Source organism: Callithrix jacchus, chromosome 22, assembly GCF_049354715.1.
Source record: "Callithrix jacchus isolate 240 chromosome 22, calJac240_pri, whole genome shotgun sequence".
NCBI lineage: Eukaryota > Metazoa > Chordata > Mammalia > Primates > Cebidae > Callithrix > Callithrix jacchus.
In genome coordinates, this window is record NC_133523.1 from 44,898,006 (window position 1) to 44,920,918 (window position 22,913).

Consider the following 22,913-nt stretch of genomic DNA (forward strand, 5'->3'; position numbering starts at 1 on the left):
CCCTCCCCCCGCCCCCGCCGCCCCCCGGGCCGGTGCAGCCGCAGGCGGGGTCCCCCTCCCCCTCCCCCCTCTCCCCCCAGGCCTCGCGCGCCCCAGACCGGCCCCCCCTTTCCCCTCCCCCTGCGCGCCGCCTCTGCCGCGATGCCCCCCCCTGCGCCCGGGGCCCGGCTCCGGCTTCTCGCCGCCGCCGCCCTGGCCGGCTTGGCCGTCATCAGCCGAGGTACCGCAGCGCCGGGGGCGGGGGGCTCGACCGGGACGCCAGGGTCTTGGGTGGGGGACTGGGGGATCAGGGGTGGGGGTCGAGGGCTGCATCCCTGGGCCGGGGAGGGGAGGCCCCGGGACGCCGAGGTCTGGGCCCGGGGGCGGGGTCTGCATCCCCTGGCTGGGCAGGGGGACCTCGGACGGACGTGGGGGTCCGCGCCCTGGGGCAGGGGTCGGCGTCCCGGGGCCGAAGCCGGGCCCAGGGGCAGAGGTCTGCTTCCCCGGGCGGGCAAGAGGGTTGAAGACACCTAGCCCGGCCTGGGGGCGGGAGTCTGCGGCTCCTGATGAGGAGGGGACAGACACTGGAGTCGGGGTCCCCGGGCCGGATCTCTAAACTGAGTTGGGGTGGGGGGCAGGGGATGATGCCCTGTCAGGGCTCTTCATCTGTACGTGGAGAGGGTCCCTGAAGAGGTCCTTGCCGGGGGCTGGGGTAGACATCTCGGGACAGAGGTCGGGGCATGGATGTCTTCCCAGGGTCAATAAGAGGAGGGTAAAAGAGTGTCCACAGACCTATGTCTCAGGGTCAGAAAAAGAGGGGAAGGGGCTGAAATCCCCCAGCAGGGTCATCTAGGTTGAGAGAAAGTGTTGATACTTGGGGGGCTGCAGTTACGTTGGGGTGCTGGGCTGGGGTCTTAGATTCTGAAGCTCTGATTGAATGTCTGGGTTCCTGGGGCTGGACAGAGGAAGAGCGATGGGCATGGGCGGATGAGGGACAGGAAAGGGAAGGGTTAAGGCAGGGTCAGAGGGTTAACCCGGGTCCTCTCAGCTGGGGAGAGGGCCTGGGGCAGGTTTCTGCACTGAGGTTAGGTAGCTGGACCTGGAGTCTCCCCAGTAGGGCCTGGCAGGCAGGGGGTGGTAAAGGAGATTCTTAGATCCCCCCTAAGAAAAGGGAGGAGAGTGCAAAGAGGCAGGAGGCCGGAGGGTGGGTGCTCAGCGGGCAGGGAGCTGGGTTAATTCAGACTTTCTGGAGGATTCCCCCAGGCCCTCCCTTGAACAGAGTCCTGGGGACAACCAAGAGCCGCGACAAGAGTCTCAGGGACGCCGCCCACACAGACCGAGCCTCCTGCACAGAAACCTGGTCGCAACGTCCCACCCAAAGCAGCACCTGCAGACACCAGTTAGGCAAACACGACAGAGCCCCATCCACGCAGGACGCAGGGACCTGGTGGGCCAGAGCCTCAGTCCCTCGCTGGCCCTCCCCCTACCTGACCAGTCTGAATCGCCTTCTGACTTTCTGACCACCTGTCTCTGTCTCTGTCATGCATCTCTTTAGGTCTCTGTGTCTCTGCCATTTCTGGAAGCACCCATCCTTTCACATCTGTTATCCACTGGGAACTTTCCACCTGCCTCTGTCTCTGGGTAATTGTCTCTCCCTCCCTGCTGCTGACAACACAGTTCCACATCTGTCTCTCTCTGCTTTTCAGACTGTTGCCCACTGGCACCCCGCTTCAGTCTTGCTCGATCCCTCACTTGTTCCTTAATCCTCATTCACTTCTCTCATTTCATTTCCTTCTCATTTATTTCCTGTTCTCCTTCCTTCCTTTTTTTCTGTCTCTTTCTCTTGTCTTTCTCTCTCCCTCTCTCTCTTTCTTTCTCTCTCTCTCCCTCCCTCCCCCTCTCTCTCCTTCTTTCTTTCTTCCTTTCTTTTTGAGACAGGGTCTCACTTTCTCACCTAGGCTGGAGTGCAGTGGTGGAATCATTCACACAGCTCACTGCAGCCTCAACCTCCTGTCCTCAAGGGACCCTGCCACCTCAGCCTCTGGAGTAGTTGGGACCACAGGTGCATGCCACCACACCTGGCTAATTTTTAAAAATTTTTTATAGATATGGGGGTCTCACTTATATTGCCCAGACTAGTCTCAAACTCCTGGCTTCTAGCGATCCTCCCACCTGGGCCTCCCAAAGTGCTGGGATTACAGGCACAAGCCACTGCACCAGCCACCTCTTCTTCCTTTCTCTCCTTGTCCTTGTCTCTTGCCTTCTCCTTCCTCCTCCTTTTCATTGCCCACTCCTTTTACCCTTTGTGGACTTTCCCCCACTTTCCTGTTTCTTCTCTGTCTCCCTCCCCTTCTCTCTCTCCTTTTAACTTCCCATTTTTCATATTCACCACATTCACGTTTTTTTTTAGATGGAGTTTCACTCTTGTTGCCCAGGCTGGAGTGTAGTGGCATAATCTTGGCTCACTGCAACCTCCACCTCCTGGGTTCAAGTGGTTCTCCTGCCTCAGCCTCCCAAGTAGCTGGGACTACAGGTGCCTACCACCAAGCTGGGCAAACTTTTGTATTTTTGGTAGATACAGGGTTTCACCATGTTGGCCAGGGTAGTTTCAAACTCCTGATCTCAGGTAATCTGCCCACTTCAGCCTCCCAAAGTGCTGGGATTACAGGCAGGAGCCACCACATCCAGCCCCCACATTCACTCTTAAAGTCACCACAAATCATTATGGGGCAGGAAGCTGTGGCAGAGCCAGGAGGTGGCCTGTAACTTTGGTCAAGTCTCTCCCCACCTCTAGTCTTAGGTTCCCCATTGGAGAACTGGGGGTGAGAGGGGATCGGGTGGGATTGAGTTGAGACAGAATGAGATGCCAGAAAGACACCCCCACCCATCCAAGGACAGTTTGAGCTGTCTGGAGAAAAAAAAGCTCATGGCAAGATCTAAGAGAAGAAACCAGCATCTCCTCTCTTCTTTTATTCATGATCTTGTCCAAGTTGCAAGAGGAATGCATTGCAAAAGAGTCCCCCTCTGATAAGGGCGAACCCCACTGTGCTCCTGCCCTACCACCCACCCTCTCTCACAACCACTGTCTTGAGATAACTAGTCTGTGGCTGGAGTGTATCCTTCCATAGCCTTCTCGTACTTCTGCAGACTCAGACACAACACACAAAGGTCAACATAACTGATGGATTGGTTGGTTTGTTGATTTTTTTTTTCTCAAAATAGAAGCCAAATAAGCCGGTTTCTCTGCAATCGGCCTTTTCCCACTTAACCATATCTCCCTTGCATCCATAAATATTCATCTATCTTTAATTTTTTTCTAAATTTTTTATGCCAACACACACGCACCCCCTCTCTTCTACACATTTTTTTTTTTTTACAAAAGTAGCTACATTGTGGTGTTTTAAAACAATTCAACAAAATCAAGTGGCAGTCTCTGCGGCAGCAAATGAGGTGGGTGGTTCCTTTGCTTCCGGGGCAGTTGGCAGAGTGATGATGGTGGCCAGGAGGGGCCAGGAGCCCCTGATTGGAGTCCCTGCACTGTCCCTGACCAGCTAGCTCTCCCCAGTACCTCTGAGCTCTGGGTTCGTCTGACTTGTGGGCTGTGCTTGGTTGGTTCCTACAGCAAATGCTCATGGGGACCAGGGTCACTATTCTAGGCACTGGATATGTACACATGGTAGCGAGAGAACCAGGCAAAGTCACTCCCCTCATAGAGCTCAGATCATAGCAGGACGGGGGGACGAAGAGAGATCAAAGACCAAAAACAAACCAATAAAAGGTAATTTCAGTGAGTGATGAGTAATGTCAAGAAGATGGAAGTGACTTGGCTTTTGAGCTCAGGTGGCTGAGGAAACCGTCTCTGCACAGAGGAGAATGGAGTTAAGACCTAAGGGAAGAGGGGAAGTCAACCTTTCAAAGTCAACAGCAGAGGCAAATACCTTGAGGTGGGACCAGCAGAAAGGAGGTTCCAGGCTGGGCATGGTGGCTCACACCTGTGACCCTAGCACTTCAGGAGGCCGAGGAGGGCGAATCACTTGAGCTTGGGAGTTCAAGACTAGCCTGGGCAACATGGGGAAACTCATCTCTACCAAAAAAAAAAGAAAAAATACAAAAATTAGCTGGGTGTGGTGGCACGAACCTATAGTCCCAGCTGCTCAGGAGGCTGAGGCAGGAGAATCGCTTGAGCCTGGGAGGGGGAGGCTGCAGTGAGCAGAGATGGTGCCACTGCACTCCAGCGTGGGTGACAGAGTGGTACCTCATCTCAAAAAAAAAAAAAAAAGGAAAGGTGCGTCTAGTTCCAGGATTCTTGGTGCCGGGTCTGGACTCCCCGGGTGTCACTGGCGCCAATGCCCTCAGACTTCTGAGGTCAGCAAAGGAGGGAGAAGAAGCCTCCTGGGGACTCCTGGGTGCCAGACATGCCAGGTCCAGCCCCTTCTCACAGCCTTTCCAGCCAGAGCCACACCCCCTCCTTCCTGCCCCAGTCTCAAGCACCCACCCCTCCCTCCACTCCCTGCATCCCAGGTTTCCCACCTGTGTCTTCTGGGACTTTGGAATCAGAGTGTCACCCTCCTGACCCCTGCCAACCAGCTTTGCCTAAGTTCCTTGGCAGGCAAGTAAGAGATTCTTACCCCCAACCCAAGGTCACTCAACTTGTTAGGGATCTCTTTCTCTCTTAGGAAAAGTCACCTGCCTACCACTTTCATTCCAAGGTTTATCAAACAGGTATGAGGCCTGGGAGTCTGAAGTGTAAACCCCACGAGGGCAGGGACCAAGTGAGTCCTCTGATCATCTCCAGATACCTCCCTTGCCACAGGCTGGTACCTGCCACATAATCATCCCAACCGCCAAGTCACAGATGGCTGTTTGCAGCACCTAACTGTCAGGCACTGTACTAGAACCTTTACCTGGATTACGTCTTGTAATCCTCCCCACAAGCCGATGAGAAAGGGGCGATTATCATTTCCGTTACATGTGGGGAAACTGAGTCCCAGAGAGGCAAAGTAAGTTGTGTGCTCAGTGGCAGAGCTGGGACTTGAACCCAGCTGCCTGGCTGCCACACTGTGTCCCCTGGGCCCCCTGGTTAAGTAGGGTTGGCTTTATCAGTAGATGCTTACCAGGGTGTCTGTCTGGGAGTCACTGACTCAGAGCAATTGACAGCCCAGACACAGCCCTGCCCTCCCCCAGCCACCCAGCTCCCCTGAGCAGAGCATTTAGGGAGACCTAAGCCAAGCCAGGGATAGCAATAGATGGTTCCTAAAAAAGAAGGTGCTGTTAGGAACCGCTAGCATTTATTGGGTTCTTTACGCATGCCAACAGCTGAGCTAAACACTTGGCTTGCATATTCTCATGGAATCCCTCACAAAAACCCTTGCAGGGAAGAACTCCTATTTTTCACCTTGTACAGTGGAGAAACTGAAGCTCACACTGGCCAGGAGTGGGGGTCATTCAGCTAGGAAGTGGTGGGACAGACATTTGATCTTCCAGCCCAAGCTCCTCAGATTTATTATCTGGTCTCTGGGGACCATCCATGCCCCTTCCACAAACACTTCCCAGTTCTGAGGTTGGCTCGACCCTGTGGGGGACACAGCCAGGATTCAGGCTCTTATAAAACTCCTCAGCCGGGTGCGGTGGCTCATGCCTGTAATCCCAGCACTTTGGGAGGCCGAGGCAGGGGGATCACGAGGCCAAGAGATTGAGACCATCCTGGTTAACATGGTGAAACCCCATCTCTACTGAAAATACAAAAAATTAGCTGGGCATGGTGGCATGTGCCTATAATCCCAGCTACTCAGGAGGCTGAGGCAGGAGAATTGCCTGAACCCAGGAGGCGGAGGTTGCCGTGAGCCGAGATCGCGCCATTGCACTCCAGCCTGGATAACAAGAGCAAAACTCTGTCTCAAAAAAAAACAAAAAACTCCTCATCACTATCTCAGCTAAGTCAAACAATGCCCAGAAGAAAGAGTGGGGACTCTGCCTTGAACAGTCAGAAACGTCCTCCTGGGGCAAGGGACATTTGCACTGGGGTCTTGAAGAATGAGTAGGAGTTCAAGAGTTGAAGAGTGTTGCAGGCGTCCATCTATATTCATTTATTCAACAAATATTTCCCAAGGTCTCTGGTGGGCCAGGGCCTGCGCTGGGAGATGCTGGGGACACACCAGGCTTTACCCCCAAGAAACTTCTAGTCTGATAGGGAAGGCAAACACAGGTGGTCACCAGAGTGCAATGGACCATCCCCAGAGACCAGACAGTAAAGTCCTGAGGCGCCCGGAGTCCTGCCTTCCCTGCAGAGTCCACTCCCCACCCAAGTGACCAGATAATAAAGCCCTGGCCAGGCACTGTGACTCATGCCTGGAATCCCAACATTTTGGGAGGCAGAGGTGGGAGAATGGCTTGAGCCCAGGAGTTCTAGACCAGCCTGGGCAACATAGCAAGACCTCATCTCTTAAAAAAAAAAAATAGCCAGGTGTAGTGGTGTGTGCCTGTAGTCCCAGCTACTTTCGAGGTTGAGGTGGGAGGATTGCTTGTGCCCAGAAGGTTGAGGCTGCAGTGAGCCATGATCATGCCAATGCATGCCAGCCCAGGCAACAGAGCGAGACTCTGCCTCAAAATAAAAATACAAATAAAGCCCCAAGAAGCCTGGAATGGTATGTAGGCTCAATTCATGGAGGCAGTGCCTGAGTTCAGGAGTCCTGGACCCCCAGAACCTTAGGGGAGGCACCTTGGACAGCTCCCTCTTTTCCCTTTCTTGGTTCCTGTAGGATGGAAAGTGGTGTGTGATTTTGCCCCATGGGGCATCTGGCAATGTCTGGAGGGATTTTTGGTGGGCTAGGGGGAGCAATTGGCATCAAGTGGATTCAGACCAGAGACGAGATGCTGCCGACATCCTAGGCTGCACAGGACAGTCTGGCCCCAAACACCAGCAGCACTGAGGTTTAGGAACCTTGGCCCAGGTGGTGTCTCAGCAGGAGCATGGCAAATCCTGTGTGTGTCTGGGGGATGGGGCAGGGTGTGTGTGTGTCTGTCTTCACCAGCCTGGGAAGGGATCTTGGTGCGTACGTGTGACTCTTTGGCAGCACTACCCATGACTGCCTTTCGGTCCAGGTTTCTGTTGGTGACTTTCCAATTCCCTCCATCTGCATGTGTGTGTGTGCGTCCAGCCGTGTGTGATCTGATCACAGGTGACAACATGACCTGATTCTCGGCCCAGCGTGGCCCCTTTGTGCTTGAGGGGATGTGACAGTGTCACTGTCTTGTTACACGGGTTGTAGCTTTGTGTGCGTCTGACCCAGGGCCTTGCAAGGTGGAAAGTTGGGGAAATTGTGGTGCCCGGGCCAGTGGTGTCTCTGTAACCAGTTATGTTAGTAAGCGTGTGTGTGTGTGTGTGTATTTGTGTGTGGTATAGGAATGTAATTGTGTGTGGACTTTGCAGCATGCATGGGGCTGTTGATGTTGGTAGAGGCATGTGGGAAATATTGTATATGGTGGGGTGACTCAGGGTGCAGCAGTTACTTGGCCTGGAACTGACCCTTTTGTCTGACTGTGACATTGGGCTGAATGTGACAATATGAGCGCTCCTGGGGTAGAGCCTCCTTTCCAGCTGACCTGCTGCTGGGTGTCTGTGCGAAGCTGGGCGTGTCAGCGTCACTATGTGTTCACACCTGTCCCTCTGAGCAGGGCCATAGCCATGCGTGTGACTGAGAGGGTGGGACTGTCTCCTGTGTTTGTATACATGTGACTGTGTATGGGTGTAGCTGGAGCTGTTTGTGTCTGTATGACTGTGTGTGTACCTCTCTGTCTGGGTAAGGGCACAGCAAGTGTGGGGACTGTTTCTAGGCCTGGAGAGGTTGCTGCCTTGTCCAAGCTGGTGTGTGTGTGTGTGTGTGTGTGTGTGTGTGTGTGTGTGCGTGCATCCATCATCCACCCCTGAGCTGTCTCCTGTTGTTCCCAGGGCTGTATGTAGCAGTGCCCACTGTGTTTATCTCGGGGAGGGTGAGCCCCCTCCCTCTATCCTCTTCAAATCCCAGCAGTGACTCTGGCATGAGGGAGCCCAGGGTGAGGGGCTGCAAGGCCCAGCCCCAAGCCCCAGAACCTAGCCAACCCACTGCACCTGGCTCCGTCCTGGCCCCATCCTGTAGGGCTGCTGATGGAGAAGGCCCCCGGGAGTCATTGGGGTAGCATGGGCCATTAATTCATTAGATTAATTAGCTTCTTGCCCTGGCTGGGGGCAGGGCAGCCCCGCATAGGCCCCTCCTGCTCCAGGAGTCCAAGGTCATCCAGCCAGCCTTCCTCCCTCTCCGCCTGGTGCCGGCTCCACCGCCTCCGCATGCCCACCCCCCACTCCCTGGCCCTGGTCCAGCCCGCTGGCCATGGTCTACAGAGAGATGACTGCGTGGGGGTGATGGGGCCTGCCTGCCTGCTGAAGTGCGCAAGCGGGCGTGGGCGCACACCTGCAAGCGTGCCCTGGCGAGCTTGGGCACAGTGTGCCTGTACCTGCGTAGATGTGTGTGTCTGTGAAGGTTCTTGTGTGTGTAAGGATGTGTGTCTGAGTATGTACAAGGCTTTTGTGTGTGTGTAAGGATGTATGTCTGAGTATGTACAAGGCTCTTGTGTGTGTAAGGATGTGTGTGTGAGTATGTACAAGGTTCTTGTGTGTAAGGATGTGTGTCTGAGGATGTACAAGGCTCTTGTGTGTGTGTAAGGATGTGTGTCTGAGTATATACAAGGCTCGTGTGTGTGTAAGGATGTGTGTGTATGTACAAGGTTCTTGTGTGTAAGGATGTGTGTCTGAGTATGTACAAGGTTCTTGTGTGTAAGGATGTGTGTCTGAGGATGTACAAGGCTCTTGTGTGTGTATAAGGATGTGTGTCTGAGTATGTGCAAGGTTCTTGTGTGTGCAAGGATGTATGTCTGAGTATGTACAAGGCTCTTGTGTGTAAGGATGTGTCTGAGTATGTACAAGGCTCTTGTGTGTGTGTGAGGATGTGTGTCTGAGGATGTACAAGGCTCTTGTGTGTGTGAGGATGTGTGAGTATGTACAAGGCTTGTGTGTGTGTAAGGATGTGTGTCTGAGTATGTGCAAGGTTCTTGTGTGTGCAAGGATGTATGTCTGAGTATGTACAAGGCTCTTGTGTGTGTAAGGATGTGTGTGTGAGTATGTACAAGGTTCTTGTGTGTGTATAAGGATGTGTGTCTGAGGATGTACAAGGCTCTTGTGTGTGTGTAAGGATGTGTGTCTGAGTATATACAAGGCTCATGTGTGTGTAAGGATGTGTGTGTATGTACAAGGTTCTTGTGTGTAAGGATGTGTCTGAGGATGTACAAGGCTCTTGTGTGTGTATAAGGATGTGTGCCTGAGGATGTACACATGTGCATCTCTGTGTGAACATGTTCATATCTGTGTGTCTGCATGTCTGTGTACATGTGTTGAGTGTCTACATGCATCTGGTTGTATGTGTATGTCTTTCAGTGCATTTCTGAGTTGATGTACACGTGCGTCTGTGTACTTGCGGGCCCATGTGTATATACTTGTGTGTATTCATGTATATATGTGTATTTCTGTGTGTATGCATATACACTATGCTCTCATCTGTGCATAGGTACATGTATGTCTGCACACTGTACCTGAGAATATTCATGTGCCCATGTATGTGTATTTGTGTGTATGTATGTGTGTATACATGTATCTGTGCATATATATCCTGGGTATGCAAGTATCTGTGTGTTGATTTACCTGTGTACATGTGTCTGTGCATGTGGACCATGTGTGCATATCTCTGCATATGTATATATACCTATGTCTTTGGGGTTTTTTTAAGATGAGTTTCACTCTTCTTGCCCAGGCTGGAGTGCCATGGCATGGTCTTGGCTCAATGCAACCTCCACCTCCCTGGTTGGAGTGATTCTCCTACCTCAGCCTCTTGAGTAGTTGGGATTACAGGCGCCTGCCACCAAGCCTGGCTAATTGTTTGTATTTTTAGAAGAGACAGGGTGTCACCATGTTGGCCAGGTTGGTCTCGAACTCCTGATCTCAGGTGATCCACCCGCCTTGGCCTCCCAAAATGCCAGGATTACAGGTGTGAGCCACCTCACCCAGCCGTATCTATGTAATTGTTAATCTGCTCATATTGGTAAGTGTGTCGCTGTACTCTGTATCTGTGAATTTATGTGTTCTATTTACAGAGGTATCTGTGTGTGTCTATGTGTCTGTGTGTATGTCTTATGTGTACGTGTCTGTGTACATGTGTCTGCATGTATATGTTTGCATATGTGTCTCTGTGTATATGTGTCTGTGTACACATGCATCTGTGTTTGTGTGCTGTGATTGTCTCTACATCTCTGGAGACATGTAGGTTTGTGTGTCCATGGGAGCCTATCCATCTAAGTCATGTGGGCTCATGGGAAGATACTCTCTCTGGGTCTTTGTCCCCCTCTCTCAGGGTCTCTGTCTCTTTCTCTCTGGGTCTCTGTCCCCCTCTCTCAGGGTCTCTGTCTCTTTCTCTCTGGGTCTCTGCCCTCCTCTCTCTCTGAGTCTGTGTCCCCCTCTGTCTCTGGGTCTCTGTCGCTGTCTCTGGGTCTCTGTCTCTCTCGTTGTGTGTGTGTCTGTGTCTCTGGGTCTCTGTCCCCTTTTCTCTGGGTCTCTGCCCCCCTCTGTCTCTGAGTCTGTGTCCCCCTCTGTCTCTGGGTCTCTGTCGTTCTCTCTGGGTCTCTGTCTCTCTTTTTGTGTGTCTGTGTCTCTGGGTCTCTGTCCCCTTTTCTCTGGGTCTCTGCCCCCCTCTGTCTCTGAGTCTGTGTCCCCCTCTGTCTCTGGGTCTCTGTCGCTCTCTCTGGGTCTCTGTCTCTCTCGTTGTGTGTGTGTCTGTGTCTCTGGGTCTCTGCCCCCCTCTCTCTCTGAGTCTGTATCCCCCTCTGTCTCTGGGTCTCTGTCACTCTCTCTGGGTCTGTGCCCCCCTCTCTCTCTGAGTCTGTGTCCCCCTCTGTCTCTGGGTCTCTGCCCCCCTCTCTCTCTGGGTCTGTGTCCCCCTCTGTCTCTGGGTCTCTGCCCCCCTCTCTCTCTGGGTCTGTGTCCCCCTCTGTCTCTCTCTGGGTCTCTGTCTCTCTCATTGTGTGTGTGTCTGTGTCTCTGGGTCTCTGCCCCCTCTCTCTCTGGGTCTCTGCCCCCCTCTGTCTCTCTCTGGGTCTCTGTCTCTCTCGTTGTGTGTGTGTGTCTCTCTCTCTCTGCCTGTATCTGTATCTGATAGTGTCTGCTGCGTGTGTATCTCTGGAGACGCCAGTGCATGGATGTGGCAGTGGGTGTAGGCAGTGTCTGTGCCTGCAAGGATGTGCGTGTGCACGTGTATAGGTGCCACCATGCCCAGGCTCTGCCTGAGCTGCCACGGCTGAGCCACCCCACCTTCCACAGGGCTGCTCTCCCAGAGCCTGGAGTTCAACTCTCCTGCCGACAACTACACGGTGTGTGAAGGCGACAACGCAACCCTCAGGTACCTCCCTCGGTGGGTGGGGACTCAGATCTCCTGTAGCCACACGGTCCTGACCCTTTACCTTCAAAGCTTCACCTTCCTGGGTGGGGATCCTGGTTACAGGGACAGCCTGGGATGGGAAGACTTGGGCTCCACATTCCCCTCAGGAGCGACACACTCTGAGCTGGCTCCCCCTCGGCTTCAGTGTCCCCATCTGTCAAAGGGACAGAGAGATGTTAACTACCACTGAGTTAGTATGAGGATTCAAGAATTTACACACACATCATGCTTAGAGAGCAGGATGACTCTTCAAACATGGCAGCCAGGGCACCGCTTCCCAGGTCTCCACCTCTCCTCACCCTGCTCCTGCTCCCCCTCTCTGGGTCTCTGTCTCTCTCTCTCTCTCTGGGTCTCCGTTACCCTTTGTCTCTGAGTCTCTGTCTCTCTCTCTGGGTCTCAGTCTGTGTGTGTGTGTGTTTCTGCCCTCTCTCTCTCTGGGTCTCTGGCCCCAACTCTCTGGTTCTCTGTCATCCTCTCTCTGGGTCCCTGTCCCCCTCTCTCTCTGGGTCTGTCCCCCACCGGGCCTCTGTCCCTCTCTCTCTGGGTCTCTGTCCCCTCCACAGGTCTCTATCCTCCTCTCTCTCTGGGTCTCTATTCCCCTCTCTCTCTGGGCCTCTGTCCCCCTCTCTCTCTGGGTCCCTGTCCCCCTCTCTCTCTGGGTCTGTCCCCCACCGGGCCTCTGTCCCTCTCTCTCTGGGTCTCTGTCCCCCCCACAGGTCTCTATCCTCCTCTCTCTCTGGGTCTCTATTCCCCTCTCTCTCTCTGGGCCTCTGTCCCCCTCTCTCTCTGGGCCTCTGTCCCCCTCTCTCTCTGGGTCTCTGTCCCTGTGTCTCTGTCCTCCTCTCTCTCTCTCTGAGTCTCTCTCACCCCGTCTCTCTGGGTCTCTATCTTTCTCTCTGGGTCTCTGTCCCTCTCTGTGTGTGTCTCCGTCCCTCTCTGTGGGCCTCTGTTCCCCTCTCTCTGGGGCTCTGTCCCTTTCTCTGGGTCTCTGTCTCCCCTCTCTGGGTCTCTGTCCCCCTCTCTCTGGGTCTGTCCTCCTCTCTCTCTCTGGGTCTCTGTCCCCCCATCTCTCTGGGTCTCTATCTTTCTCTCTGGGTCTCTGTCCCTCTCTCTGTGGGCCTCTGTTCCCCTCTCTCTGGGGCTCTGTCCTTTTCTCTGGGTCTCTGTCCCCCTTTCTCTGGGTGTCTGTTTTTCTCTCTCTGGGTCTCTGTCTCTTTCTATCTGGGTCTCTGTCTCTGTGTGTGTGTGTGTGTGTGTATGTGTGCGTGTCTCTGTCCTCTCTCTCTGGGTCTCTGTCCCCCTTTCTCTGGGTCTCTGTAGCTTTCTCTCTGGGTCTCTCTCTCTCTCTCTCTCTCTCTCTCGGTCTTTGTCCCCCTTTGTCTCTGGGTCTCTGTCCCTCTCTCTGTGGGTCTCTGTCCTCTCTCTGGGGCTCTATCCCTCTCTGTCTCTGGGTCTCTGTCTCCCTCTCTTTCTGGGTCTCTGTCCCCCTCTCTCTGGGTCTCTGTCTCTTTCTATCTGTGTGTGTGTGTGTGTGTGTGTGTGTGTGTGTGTGTGTGTGTGTGTCCTTTTTCTCTGGGTCTCTGTAGCTTTCTCTTTGGGTCTCTCTCTCTCTCTCTCTCTCTCTCTCTCTCTGTCTCCGTCCCCCTTTGTCTCTGGGTCTCTATCCCTCTCTCTGTGGGTCTCTGTCCTCTCTCTGGAGCTCTATCCCTCTCTGTCTCTGGGTCTCTGTCTCCCTCTCTTTCTGGGTCTCTGTCCCCCTCTCTCTGGGTCTCTGTCCCCCCCCCCTCTCTGGGTCTCTGTCCCTCTCTCCGTGGCTCTCTGACCCCTCTCTCTAGGTCTCTGTCTCCTTCTTTCTGCCTCTTTATTTCTCTCTCCCAGATCATCTGTTGTCCCCTTTCTGTGTCTTTGACACACATGATCATTCAATAACCACAAGCTATCCTTCCATTCTGCACTTGGGCTCACAGTTTCCTCCCTGAGGCTCAGCTTACCCTGGCTGTGTGGTGGGCACAGCAGCATCCATCCCACAGGGCTGTGGTGGGACCTGGAGATGTGGTAGCCTCCTTCTCCCTCCCACTCCTTCGGCTGGGGAAGGCTCAGGCTGGGTGAGTGGAGAAGAACTGTCCCACACTCATGCTCCCCGCAGCTGCTTCATTGATGAGCATGTGACCCGTGTGGCCTGGCTGAACCGCTCCAACATCCTGTACGCCGGCAACGACCGCTGGACCAGCGACCCTCGGGTGCGGCTGCTCATCAACACCCCCGAGGAGTTCTCCATCCTCATCACCGAGGTGGGACTCGGCGACGAGGGCCTCTACACCTGCTCCTTCCAGACCCGCCACCAGCCGTACACCACTCAGGTCTACCTCATCGTCCATGGTGAGCCCTTGGCCGGGGCTCAGCTGGGTGGAGGGGTGGAGAGCGTGGGGGAGACAAGGCGTGATGACAGATACTCACCAAGTGTTCTCCAACCTCGGGGGTACCTGGCGAGGAAGACAGATGCAGCCTTGCCCCTGGGGATTTCAGCACAGCAGAAGGAGGCTGGTCACACAGACAGCGACACATCTGCTTGATCGCTTCTAGGGCAGGAGAGCTACAGGGATGACGGGGTGCTTGGGGGAAGAACACGTTCATGAGTTCTGCCCCATTCCTGGACTGCCTACTCTGTGCAAGCATTGATCTAGGCACCAGGGCTACAGAGCAAGGCAGGCTGTCCCTGCACCCTGGGAGCTGATTTTCCAAGGAAAAGCTGGTGGCAGGAGTGGGGGAGGGGGCTTCCCAGATGTGACATCTGAGCTGACCCGGGCTAAGACCAGAAAAGCAACAGTGTGTGCAGGGGCCAGGTGAGAAAATGAGTCAAGGATGTGAAGGGAAGTCCCACGAGGCTGGGAGTGCAGGATCCAGAGCAGGAGAGATGGGGCTGGAAAGTTCCACAGCAAGGCAGGAGGCAGAGGGAGAGGTGTGGAGAGCAGTCAGGACCCGGCTCCTGAGGCATCTGAAATGGTGGAGGACAGGGAGCACCTGGAGAGACAGGACCTGGAGACAGGGAGAACCCAGGGGGATCCTGGCAGGCTCCAACTCTGGAGCCAGACTGCCTGGGTTCCAACCTCAGCACACTGTCCACCAGCCCAGGGACCCTGAGCAGGAGAGGCCCTGGACTCCTCCTTTGCAAAATGCGGATGGTGCTGTTGTATGTCAAATCCCAGACGTAGTCAATTAGAAGAGTCATTTTTATTTTATGCCCTGGTAGAAAAGAAAAGAGAAAAAGCCCTACTAATGACACCCTGGCATCTTATCTCGAAGGGCCATCCTGCTTGGAGAAGCGTTCAAATGGCGGGGCAGGGGGAAGCACAGACATGTCTCAGAATTGATGAAATACAGTAACATCCACCCGAGAGGCTGGTAGTGAGCATCCAATCATTGGATTTTGGCAAAGCACTTAGAATAGAATCTGTCACACAGAAAGTTCCGTGTGGGTACTTGTTAAATAAATTAATTTAAAATAATAATAAATACAAATAGAGATAGAGAAAGGAATTCAGACTCCGAGATGGAGAAACCAAGTTAGGATGAAGGTGGAGAGAGAATAGAGACAAGATCGGCAATTAGACAAGAAGAAGCCAGCCCCAGACAGAGGTTTCAGAGAAAATAGCAGAGACTCCTGGGTCTGAGGGAGGAGTGACTGGGGGTCTGGACTCCTGGGTCTGAGGGAGAAGGAGCTCCAAGTCTGGACTCCTGGGCCTCAGGGAAGAGGGGCTAAGGTCTTGAACTCCTGGGTCTGAGTGGGGAGGGGCTCGGGGTCTGGACTCCGGGGTCTGAAGGAGGAGGAGCTAGGGGCCTGGACTCCTGGGTCTGAGGGAGGAGGAGCTAGGGGCCTGGACTCCTGGGTCTGAGGGAGGAGGAGCTAGGGGCCTGGACTCCTGGGTCTGAGGGAGGAGGAGCTAGGGGCCTGGACTCCTTGGTCTGAGGGAGGAGGAGCTGGGGTCCTGGACTCCTGGGTCTGAGGGAGGAGAGGCTGGGGTCCTGGATTCCTGGGTCTGAGGGAGGAGGGGCTGGGAGCCTGGACTCCTGGGGCTAAAGGAGAAAGGGCTGGGGGCCTGGATTCCTAGGCATCTATGTTCAGCCTCTCCCTGCTTGCAGTCCCTGCCCGCATTGTGAACATCTCGTCACCTGTGACGGTGAATGAGGGGGGCAATGTGAACCTGCTTTGCCTGGCTGTGGGGCGGCCGGAGCCCACAGTCACCTGGAGGCAACTCCGAGGTGAGGACCCCATCCCAGGCCAAAAGCCCCGTCCTCTACTGAGCAGTCTGGGCCCCTCCATTCCCCATATCCCTAGCTAGCTTCCCAAGCCCGCTTATCCCTGGCCCCTTGGCTTCCCCTTACACCCTGCTTCCAGCTATCTCATCCACAGACCCCAGACTTAAGAGGCTTCACCACTGGCCTGCCACCTGCCATCCCAGGCCTGAGCCACTGCTTCTGCATCACTTGCCAAACCCCAGCCTGCTCCACTTCCCCAACCTCAGTGTCCCCCATGTCTCCCCACTCAGGCTAAAGTCCCCTGCCCCTAGATGCCCTAAGCCAGGCTGCACTAGCAGTCCTGCATACATCTCTGCCTCTCTTCTGCTGGATACTCTAGCCCAGTGGGCCTCATGGTATGGACCCCAGATTTGAGAACTTGCCAGGAATGCACTTCCCAGGCTCCAGCCAAGACCTGCTGAATCCAAAGCTCCCTCCCGCTCAACAAGCCCCAAGAACCAGTGCTCAAGGCTACCCACAGATAGCACCAGGGTGCCTGTACATGTCAGTCCAGGTCCTAGACATCACCCACCAGCCCTTTTATGTGGATCTCCACCAGCAGATCCCAAACCCCTGGATCCTCATTCTCGGGGTCTTCGAAGACCCATGGTGCCAATCAATAGATTCCAATCCCTGAATCCCTGGATCCTGCCCCACTGGGTCATTTGAGGCCCATGATCCTGGTCTTGAGATCTGGGATCTCTGGGTGCTCTAAGTCCCAGAGGGTCTTCTGAGACTGCTGCTCTGTTATATTTGGATTGGTGATCCCAATCACCAGATCCTGATTCCCTAGACCCCATGAACCGGATCCCATAATGAGGACCCTGCTCCATGGGATCTGTATTTACTAGATCCTTCTGAGACCTAAGACCCTGGGATCACCCCCCCCATTGGGGTCCTCCCCATGGAGCCCCATGATCTGAGTCAGATTCCTGAAGGGATCTCCTGAACCCTCAGATACTCTGACCCACCCCACTGGGTTCCAGATACTGAATCCCAGACCCTCATTCCTTCCCCTACCCGACCTGGAGAGATCCGGAACCCCCGGCCCCGTAAGCCCCTCCCTCACCCCAACCCCATTGACCCGGGCACTCCAGGCCTTGCCGTGCCCGCCCCGCTGATGTGTGTCCGTGTTGTGCCCGTGTTGTCCCGTGTTAAGTGTTTGTGTCCGGCCCTGCCCCCTCCTCCTCCTTCCCTCCACAGACGGCTTCACCTCGGAGGGAGAGATCCTGGAGATCTCTGACATCCAGCGGGGCCAGGCCGGCGAGTATGAGTGTGTGACTCACAACGGGGTTAACTCAGCGCCCGACAGCCGCCGCGTGCTGGTCACAGTCAACTGTGAGCTCAGCCCCCCCCATCCCGCGCACTGGGCACGAAAGGGTGGCGGAGCCCCGAGTCCCCGGGGAGGAGGAGTCTGAGGGAGAAGGAAGCCCGGGGCAAGATTTCCCGGCCTGAGGGAGGCGGGGCTGGGGGCGGGACTCCTTCTGTCCCCACGCGGCTAAGAGAATTCGCTGTCCTCGCCCCTCGCCAGATCCTCCGACCATCACGGACGTGACCAGCGCCCGCACAGCTCTGGGCCGGGCCGCCCTCCTGCGCTGCGAAGCCATGGCGGTACCCCCTGCGGATTTCCAGTGGTACAAGGACGACAGACTGTGAGGATGGCACTGAGGGGGGCCGTGGGAGAGGCAGGGGGAGGTCCTTAGTCCCTTGGGTTGTGGGGCAGGGGGATGGAGGGGGGGCGGGGGAAGGCAGCAGAGCTCTGGGTTCCGGGAATTGGTGCGTCCCGCTTCTAGGTGATGGGATCTGTACAGCCCTAGGGAGACAAGCTTGGGTCCCAAGGTGATGAATGCTGGAGCCTCATCTCCCCGGACTTTTCAGAGAGCTGGTCAGGGGTCGGGGGTCAATGCTGAGGATCTGTCAGGCAAGGTTTAGGGGAGAAGCAGAGTTCGGGAGTCCCTAGTGGCTGGGGGTGCACCCTGAGAGAGTCCAGGGTCCCTGAGAGGCCAGGGTGCCTGCAGAGAGGCAGTGGTGGGAGTGACCGGGGGTCCATGAGGCGCTAGAACCCGAGGCAAGAGGTCACTGGGGTAGGGGACAGAATGCTGGGTCTCCGGAAAACCGAAAAACAGAGGAGCCTGAGAGGCAGGGGGCGGGCCTGGCTGAGCGCTGCGGCCCGGCCCCTGATCCAGATCCCCGACAGGCTGAGCAGCGGCACGGCCGAGGGCCTGAAGGTGCAGACGGAGCGCACCCGCTCGATGCTTCTTTTCGCCAACGTGAGCGCCCGGCATTACGGCAACTACACGTGTCGAGCCGCCAACCGGTTGGGAGCATCCAGCGCCTCCATGCGGCTGTTGCGTGCGTCTGGGGGCGGGTCGGGGGCGGGGCCGGGCAGGTGGGCGGGTCGGGGCTAGGGAGGTGGAGACGCCGGGACCGCCCCTCAGGCGGACCCTGAGCTTAGGAGGCCGACTCTGAGACTGAAAAGCACTGCCAGTAAGGAACCGACCCACGCAATCAGTAGTCCTTGAGCGCCAGCTAAGGGCTGGGCGTGGGGGACACAGCCGTGCACAAAAGAAACAAGGCTTGTGCATTCGCAGAGCTTATGGTTAGTAGGAGTAGAAAAGCAATAAACAAACAAGTGGACATGCAGATAAATCAGCAAACACATATATAAACAAAAAATAGTTTTGGAGGCTGGACGTGGTGACTCACGCCTGTAATCCTAGCACTTTGAGAGTCCAAGAAGGGAGGATCACTTGAGCCCAGGACTTTGAAACCTGCCTTGGCAACATAGTGAGACCCCATCTCTACAAAAATAAATTAAAAATCAACCTAACTAGGTATTGCACGCCTATAGTCCCAGCTCCTCAGGAGGCTGAGGTGGGAGGATTGCTTGAGCCTGGGAGGTCCAGGCTGCCGTGAGGTATTATGATTGCACCACTGCACTCTAGCCTGGGGGACAGAGCAAGGCCTTGTCTCAATAAAATAGAGCAATGGAGTGGTGGCAAATGCAGGCAGGGAGACGAGGGAGGAGGCTGCTGTAGTCATCAGGTAAGGGATGGCAGTGAGTGGCACCAAGTCTCTGTATTGAGAGACTTTTGGAGGTGGTGCTCCTAGGACCAGTCATTGGACTGGATGTGCAGGGCTGATGGAAGAGGAAAGTCGAGTCAAAGGTGGTTCTGAGGTTTTGGCTTGAGGAGCTGGGTGGATGGGGCTGTACATTGAAGTATTGATACAGAGAAGTGATTAGGAGGGAGGCTGGAAGCCAGTGTGTGGGGAGGAAAGTGTGGGAGACAGCAGTTTGGGGCATGCTGAGTATAAGATGACTGTCAGAAATGCCAGATAGACAGACTCTGCAAGATAGAAAGGCAGACACTGAGTCCCAGGCTAAGACAGTGAAAAGAAGTGAAGATCTGAGAGGATCTTCTAGAAACATTCTGGGTGCAGTGGCTCACACCTGTAATCCCAGCACTTTGGGAGGTCAAGGCAGGCTGATCACTTGAGGGTGGGAGTTTGAGATCAACCTGGCCAATATGGTGAAACCCCGTCTTTACTAAAAAAACACAAAAATTAGTCAGGCGTGGTAGTGGGCACCTGTAGTCCTAGCTATTCAGGAGGCTGAGACAGAAGGATTGCTTGAATCCAGGAGGCAGAGGTTGCAGTGAACCGAGATTGCGCCACCGCACTCCAGCCTAGGTGACAGAGCGAGACTGTCTCAAAAAAAAAAAAATTTTTTTTTTTTAAATAATAAAAGCCAGGCTCAGTGGTTCACATCTGTAATCCCAGCACTTTGGGAGGCTGAGGCAGGCGGATGACGAGGTCAGGAGATCGAGACCATCCTGGTCTACGGGTGAAACCACATCTCTACTAAAATACAAAAACGTAGCCAAATGTGGTGGTATGCGCCTGTAATCCCAGCTATTTAGGAGGCCGAGGCAGGGAAATCGCTTGAACCGGGGAGGCAGAGCTTGCAGTGAGCCAAGATCGCACTCTACTGCACTCCAACCTGGCAACAGAGCAAGAATCCATCTCAAAAAAACAATAAAATAAAGAGTCAGAAAAGCAGGCACACCTAGTGAGAGATCCAGAAAGGCCCCTAAAGAGGTGGGTTCAGAAGACAGGTCCCCTGGAGAAACACACAAGGGGTCCCCCACTCTCAGGCCTCCCTCCATGACCCCCTCTCTTCCCACAGGCCCAGGATCCCTGGAGAACTCAGCCCCGAGGCCCCCAGGGCCCCTGGCCCTCCTCTTCGCCCTGGGCTGGCTGTGGTGGAGAATGTAGGCGCAACCCAGTGGAGCTCGCCTCCCCCCACAGGGGGCCTCAGGCCAAGAGTGAGAGAAAAGGGGGAGCGGGAGCCATGGGTCTCGTGGGGGCAGAAGAGCTCTCGGCCACCGAGGAATAAGAGGAGAGGAGGAAGAGGAGGAGGCAGAGGAAGAAAGATCTTTAGAGAACCCGTCACTGTGAGGGATAACGCAAAATTATGCATCTTTCTACAGCCATTCTCGCCACCCGTTCACATTTCCGATTGTGACCCACTCCCGCCACCCCATACCCCTCTCTCTTAGCTCAGGCTGTCAACTGGCTCGTGTGGGTGTGACTGTGTGAGTGTGAGCCTGCATGCGTGTGTAGGTGTCTGTGTCTCTTGTGTGTGTGGGTGGGTGGGCTGGGGGAGGGGACTCAGCCATCCTCCCACCCCGACACCCCATGTCCACTGTCCCCAACCCTACTGCCTCTCACCTGTGGCTGGACGTAGGCGTGGGGCTCTGCAGTGGAAGCTGTGAAGAGAGGCTTACCAGGCTCTCTGCTTCCCCAACATATGCACACACACTTACCCTCCCCCTGTTGAAAGGGCATCTCCTAGCAGGTTGGGAGTGGGGAGAGGTGTCGTATTCACCTGTCAAGCTGTCATTCAGCCTTTGTGAGTAAGTGGGGGACCTCCATCTGGGCTCTGGGCTTCCCTGCTGTCAACCACCAGCTTCCTGTAGCCAGAGGCCCCGTTGCTGGCTCAGTAGCCTGAGATCTTCCCACTTTCCCTGTCCCTCCCCACTCTGGATTTTCTGGCCCCCTCCTGGGCCAATCGGTGCTTCCATCCAACTGTCAGACTGGTGGCAGGAGTCACCTGTCTGTTTCAGTGCTTTGCCCTACCCCTGCCACCACTCCCCTTGGCCTTGACTTCCCCACCTGTGGCACCAGCCAGCTGCCCTTGGGGCCTTTACAGCCGGCCCACAGGTGTGGGCTTGCTGATCTATCACTCCCTGGCCTCTCCACCAACTGTACCTCCCAAAGGCTACCTGACCGCGCACGCACACACACACACACACACACACACACCAGCGACTGTGACCAGCCAATAGCCCCCTGGCTCCAGCTGTCCTGTAGCTGGTGACTAGCTGTAGTTCCTCCTGGGTTGGCATCTGTTGTCAGGAAGCGATGCTGAGAGGCTGCAGCCTCAGCTCTGATTGTAGGAATACACCACCCTGGTACACCACACCATACCAAGTAGGGGACAGAGACACATCACACAGATCCTGAGCCCAGACACAGATGCCATGTCAACAGCTTCGACTCCCAGGAGACCCTCTATATAAACACCCACCCCAAACCACACCACCCAGAGTCTGGTGGAGAAGAGGAGAGGGCAAGGCGCAGTGACTGTACCTCAGACAGGGGCACGGGCCCCATCCCACATTGTCTTCCATTCCCAGGGTCCAGGGGATGGGGTGGGACTGGGGAGGGATGCCAGGGAGGGGGTGGGGGGCCCTGGGGGCCGTGTGTTCCAATTCATGGGGAGTGTTGAGACCACCACACCAATAAACGCCTTTTTCCAAAGTCTGCCTGCAGGTGTCAGTGTCATTAAGGATTTGAGTTAATGAAGGGCAAAGGGAAGCATCAACTGGTGCCTCTCCAGCATCCTTCCTACCACCTACTTTCTCATCGGTAGGCTTGGAATTGACTCATTACAGAGATGCCCTGTGATTGGCCTAAGCCACTCAGCATATCCCATTTCCCACCGTGATTGGCTTAGAGATGGGCACATGACCCAGTAAGGCTAATGAGAAAGTGAATGCATTCCTGAGAAGAGATGTGGCTCTGTGATGTGAGGTCTGTATCTGCAGAGTTGCTTTTCTCCATCACATGGAGACATCTTGGGTCTGTGGGGATAGCAGTGGTAAAGCAGACAGCACATGGAGCCTGCGAATAACAGGAACGCTAAGAAGTAGTGGGAACCTTCGAGAAACTGAGTCCATGATGGTATCATTTGAGCAGCTGGATCAAAACTTAACTGATGCCCATATCTTCATTTATATAAGCAATAAAGTCCCCTGTATATTTAAACCAATTTGCATTGGGTTTTCTATCTCTAGTAACAAAAAGGAAAATGAAATAGATACAGAAGAGATGTAGAGGGCCCAGAACTCCAGCCCTCACCTTTCCAAAAGGACCCAGGGGTTCTATTTCCCAATGGCCTTTTCTACCCCAGTCATTGAACAGAAGTTCTCTCACATGCTTTCCTTCCCTGAGACAGATGCTGGGTGCCCAAATTTGAGTTGTTTGGTTCCTTGTTCTTTGCTGGCAGATCTACCTGTTATGATACAGGCTAGATATTTGGTTTCCCAGCCTCCTTTGCAGCTATGAGGTCAATATGGGTCAAAGAGACATAAAAGGAAGTTTGCTCATAGGTTTCCAGGAAAGCCCTCCTCCCACCCTATGCGAGGGAAGAAGGCAGTGATAGGGGGAGGTAGGGGGGTGGGGAAGATATATAAGAAGGAAGTTCTGCCTCCTTCAGTTTATCTTTGGATACAGTTGTATGAAGATGTGATGACTGGAGCTGCAGCAACCATCTTGCTACATGAGGCAACATGCTTGGAGACAATGTGCCAACCCACTGAGGGTGGCAGAGCAGATGGATGCAAAGGGCCCATGTCTTTAAAGGCATCACTGAGTTGCTGAGCCAGCCTGAAACCACCCACCTCCATATTCCTTGCCAGCATTTTATTTTGTTCCTTGCAGTCAAAAGAATCCTCAGCAATGCACTCTCTAAATTCTCAATTAGAAACTCAGCTGAAAAAGCGTAATTTATGCTGAAGACAGCGGTAGCAAGCCCAACTCTTCACTGGCATCAAAACA

The 22,913-nt window shown here is 54.7% G+C and overlaps 1 protein-coding gene and 1 long non-coding RNA gene across 2 annotated transcripts; one reads left to right on the forward strand and one right to left on the reverse strand.

Annotated features, from left to right (window-relative positions):
* The first annotated feature begins 135 nt into the window (after positions 1 to 135).
* Positions 136 to 21,614, forward strand: IGLON5 (IgLON family member 5). The gene is made up of 8 exons (XM_078359554.1): positions 136 to 220; positions 11,378 to 11,456; positions 13,642 to 13,874; positions 15,636 to 15,755; positions 16,995 to 17,129; positions 17,323 to 17,443; positions 17,989 to 18,143; positions 19,978 to 21,614. Exons 1-8 carry the CDS (start codon positions 142 to 144, stop codon positions 20,064 to 20,066), a joined length of 1,011 nt encoding a protein of 336 aa, XP_078215680.1. The 5' UTR covers positions 136 to 141; the 3' UTR covers positions 20,067 to 21,614.
* LOC144580752 (uncharacterized) lies at positions 215 to 15,641 on the reverse strand. The gene is made up of 4 exons (XR_013530879.1): positions 14,603 to 15,641; positions 13,487 to 14,490; positions 11,518 to 11,649; positions 215 to 4,063 (listed from the first exon to the last, which is right to left on the reverse strand). It is a non-coding gene; the product is annotated as an uncharacterized LOC144580752 (long non-coding RNA).
* Positions 21,615 to 22,913: the final 1,299 nt, after the last annotated feature.

What these genes read in the sequence shown, in the direction of transcription:
- IGLON5 (XM_078359554.1), top strand. Translation starts at nt 142, where the DNA reads ATGCCCCCCCCTGCGCCCGGGGCCCGGCTCCGGCTTCTCGCCGCCGCC. An exon ending in CACCTGGAGGCAACTCCGAG is followed by an intron (nt 15,756 to 16,994) that starts GTGAGGACCCCA and finishes TTCCCTCCACAG; the next exon opens with ACGGCTTCACCTCGGAGGGA. An exon ending in CGCCTCCATGCGGCTGTTGC is followed by an intron (nt 18,144 to 19,977) that starts GTGCGTCTGGGG and finishes CTCTTCCCACAG; the next exon opens with GCCCAGGATCCCTGGAGAAC.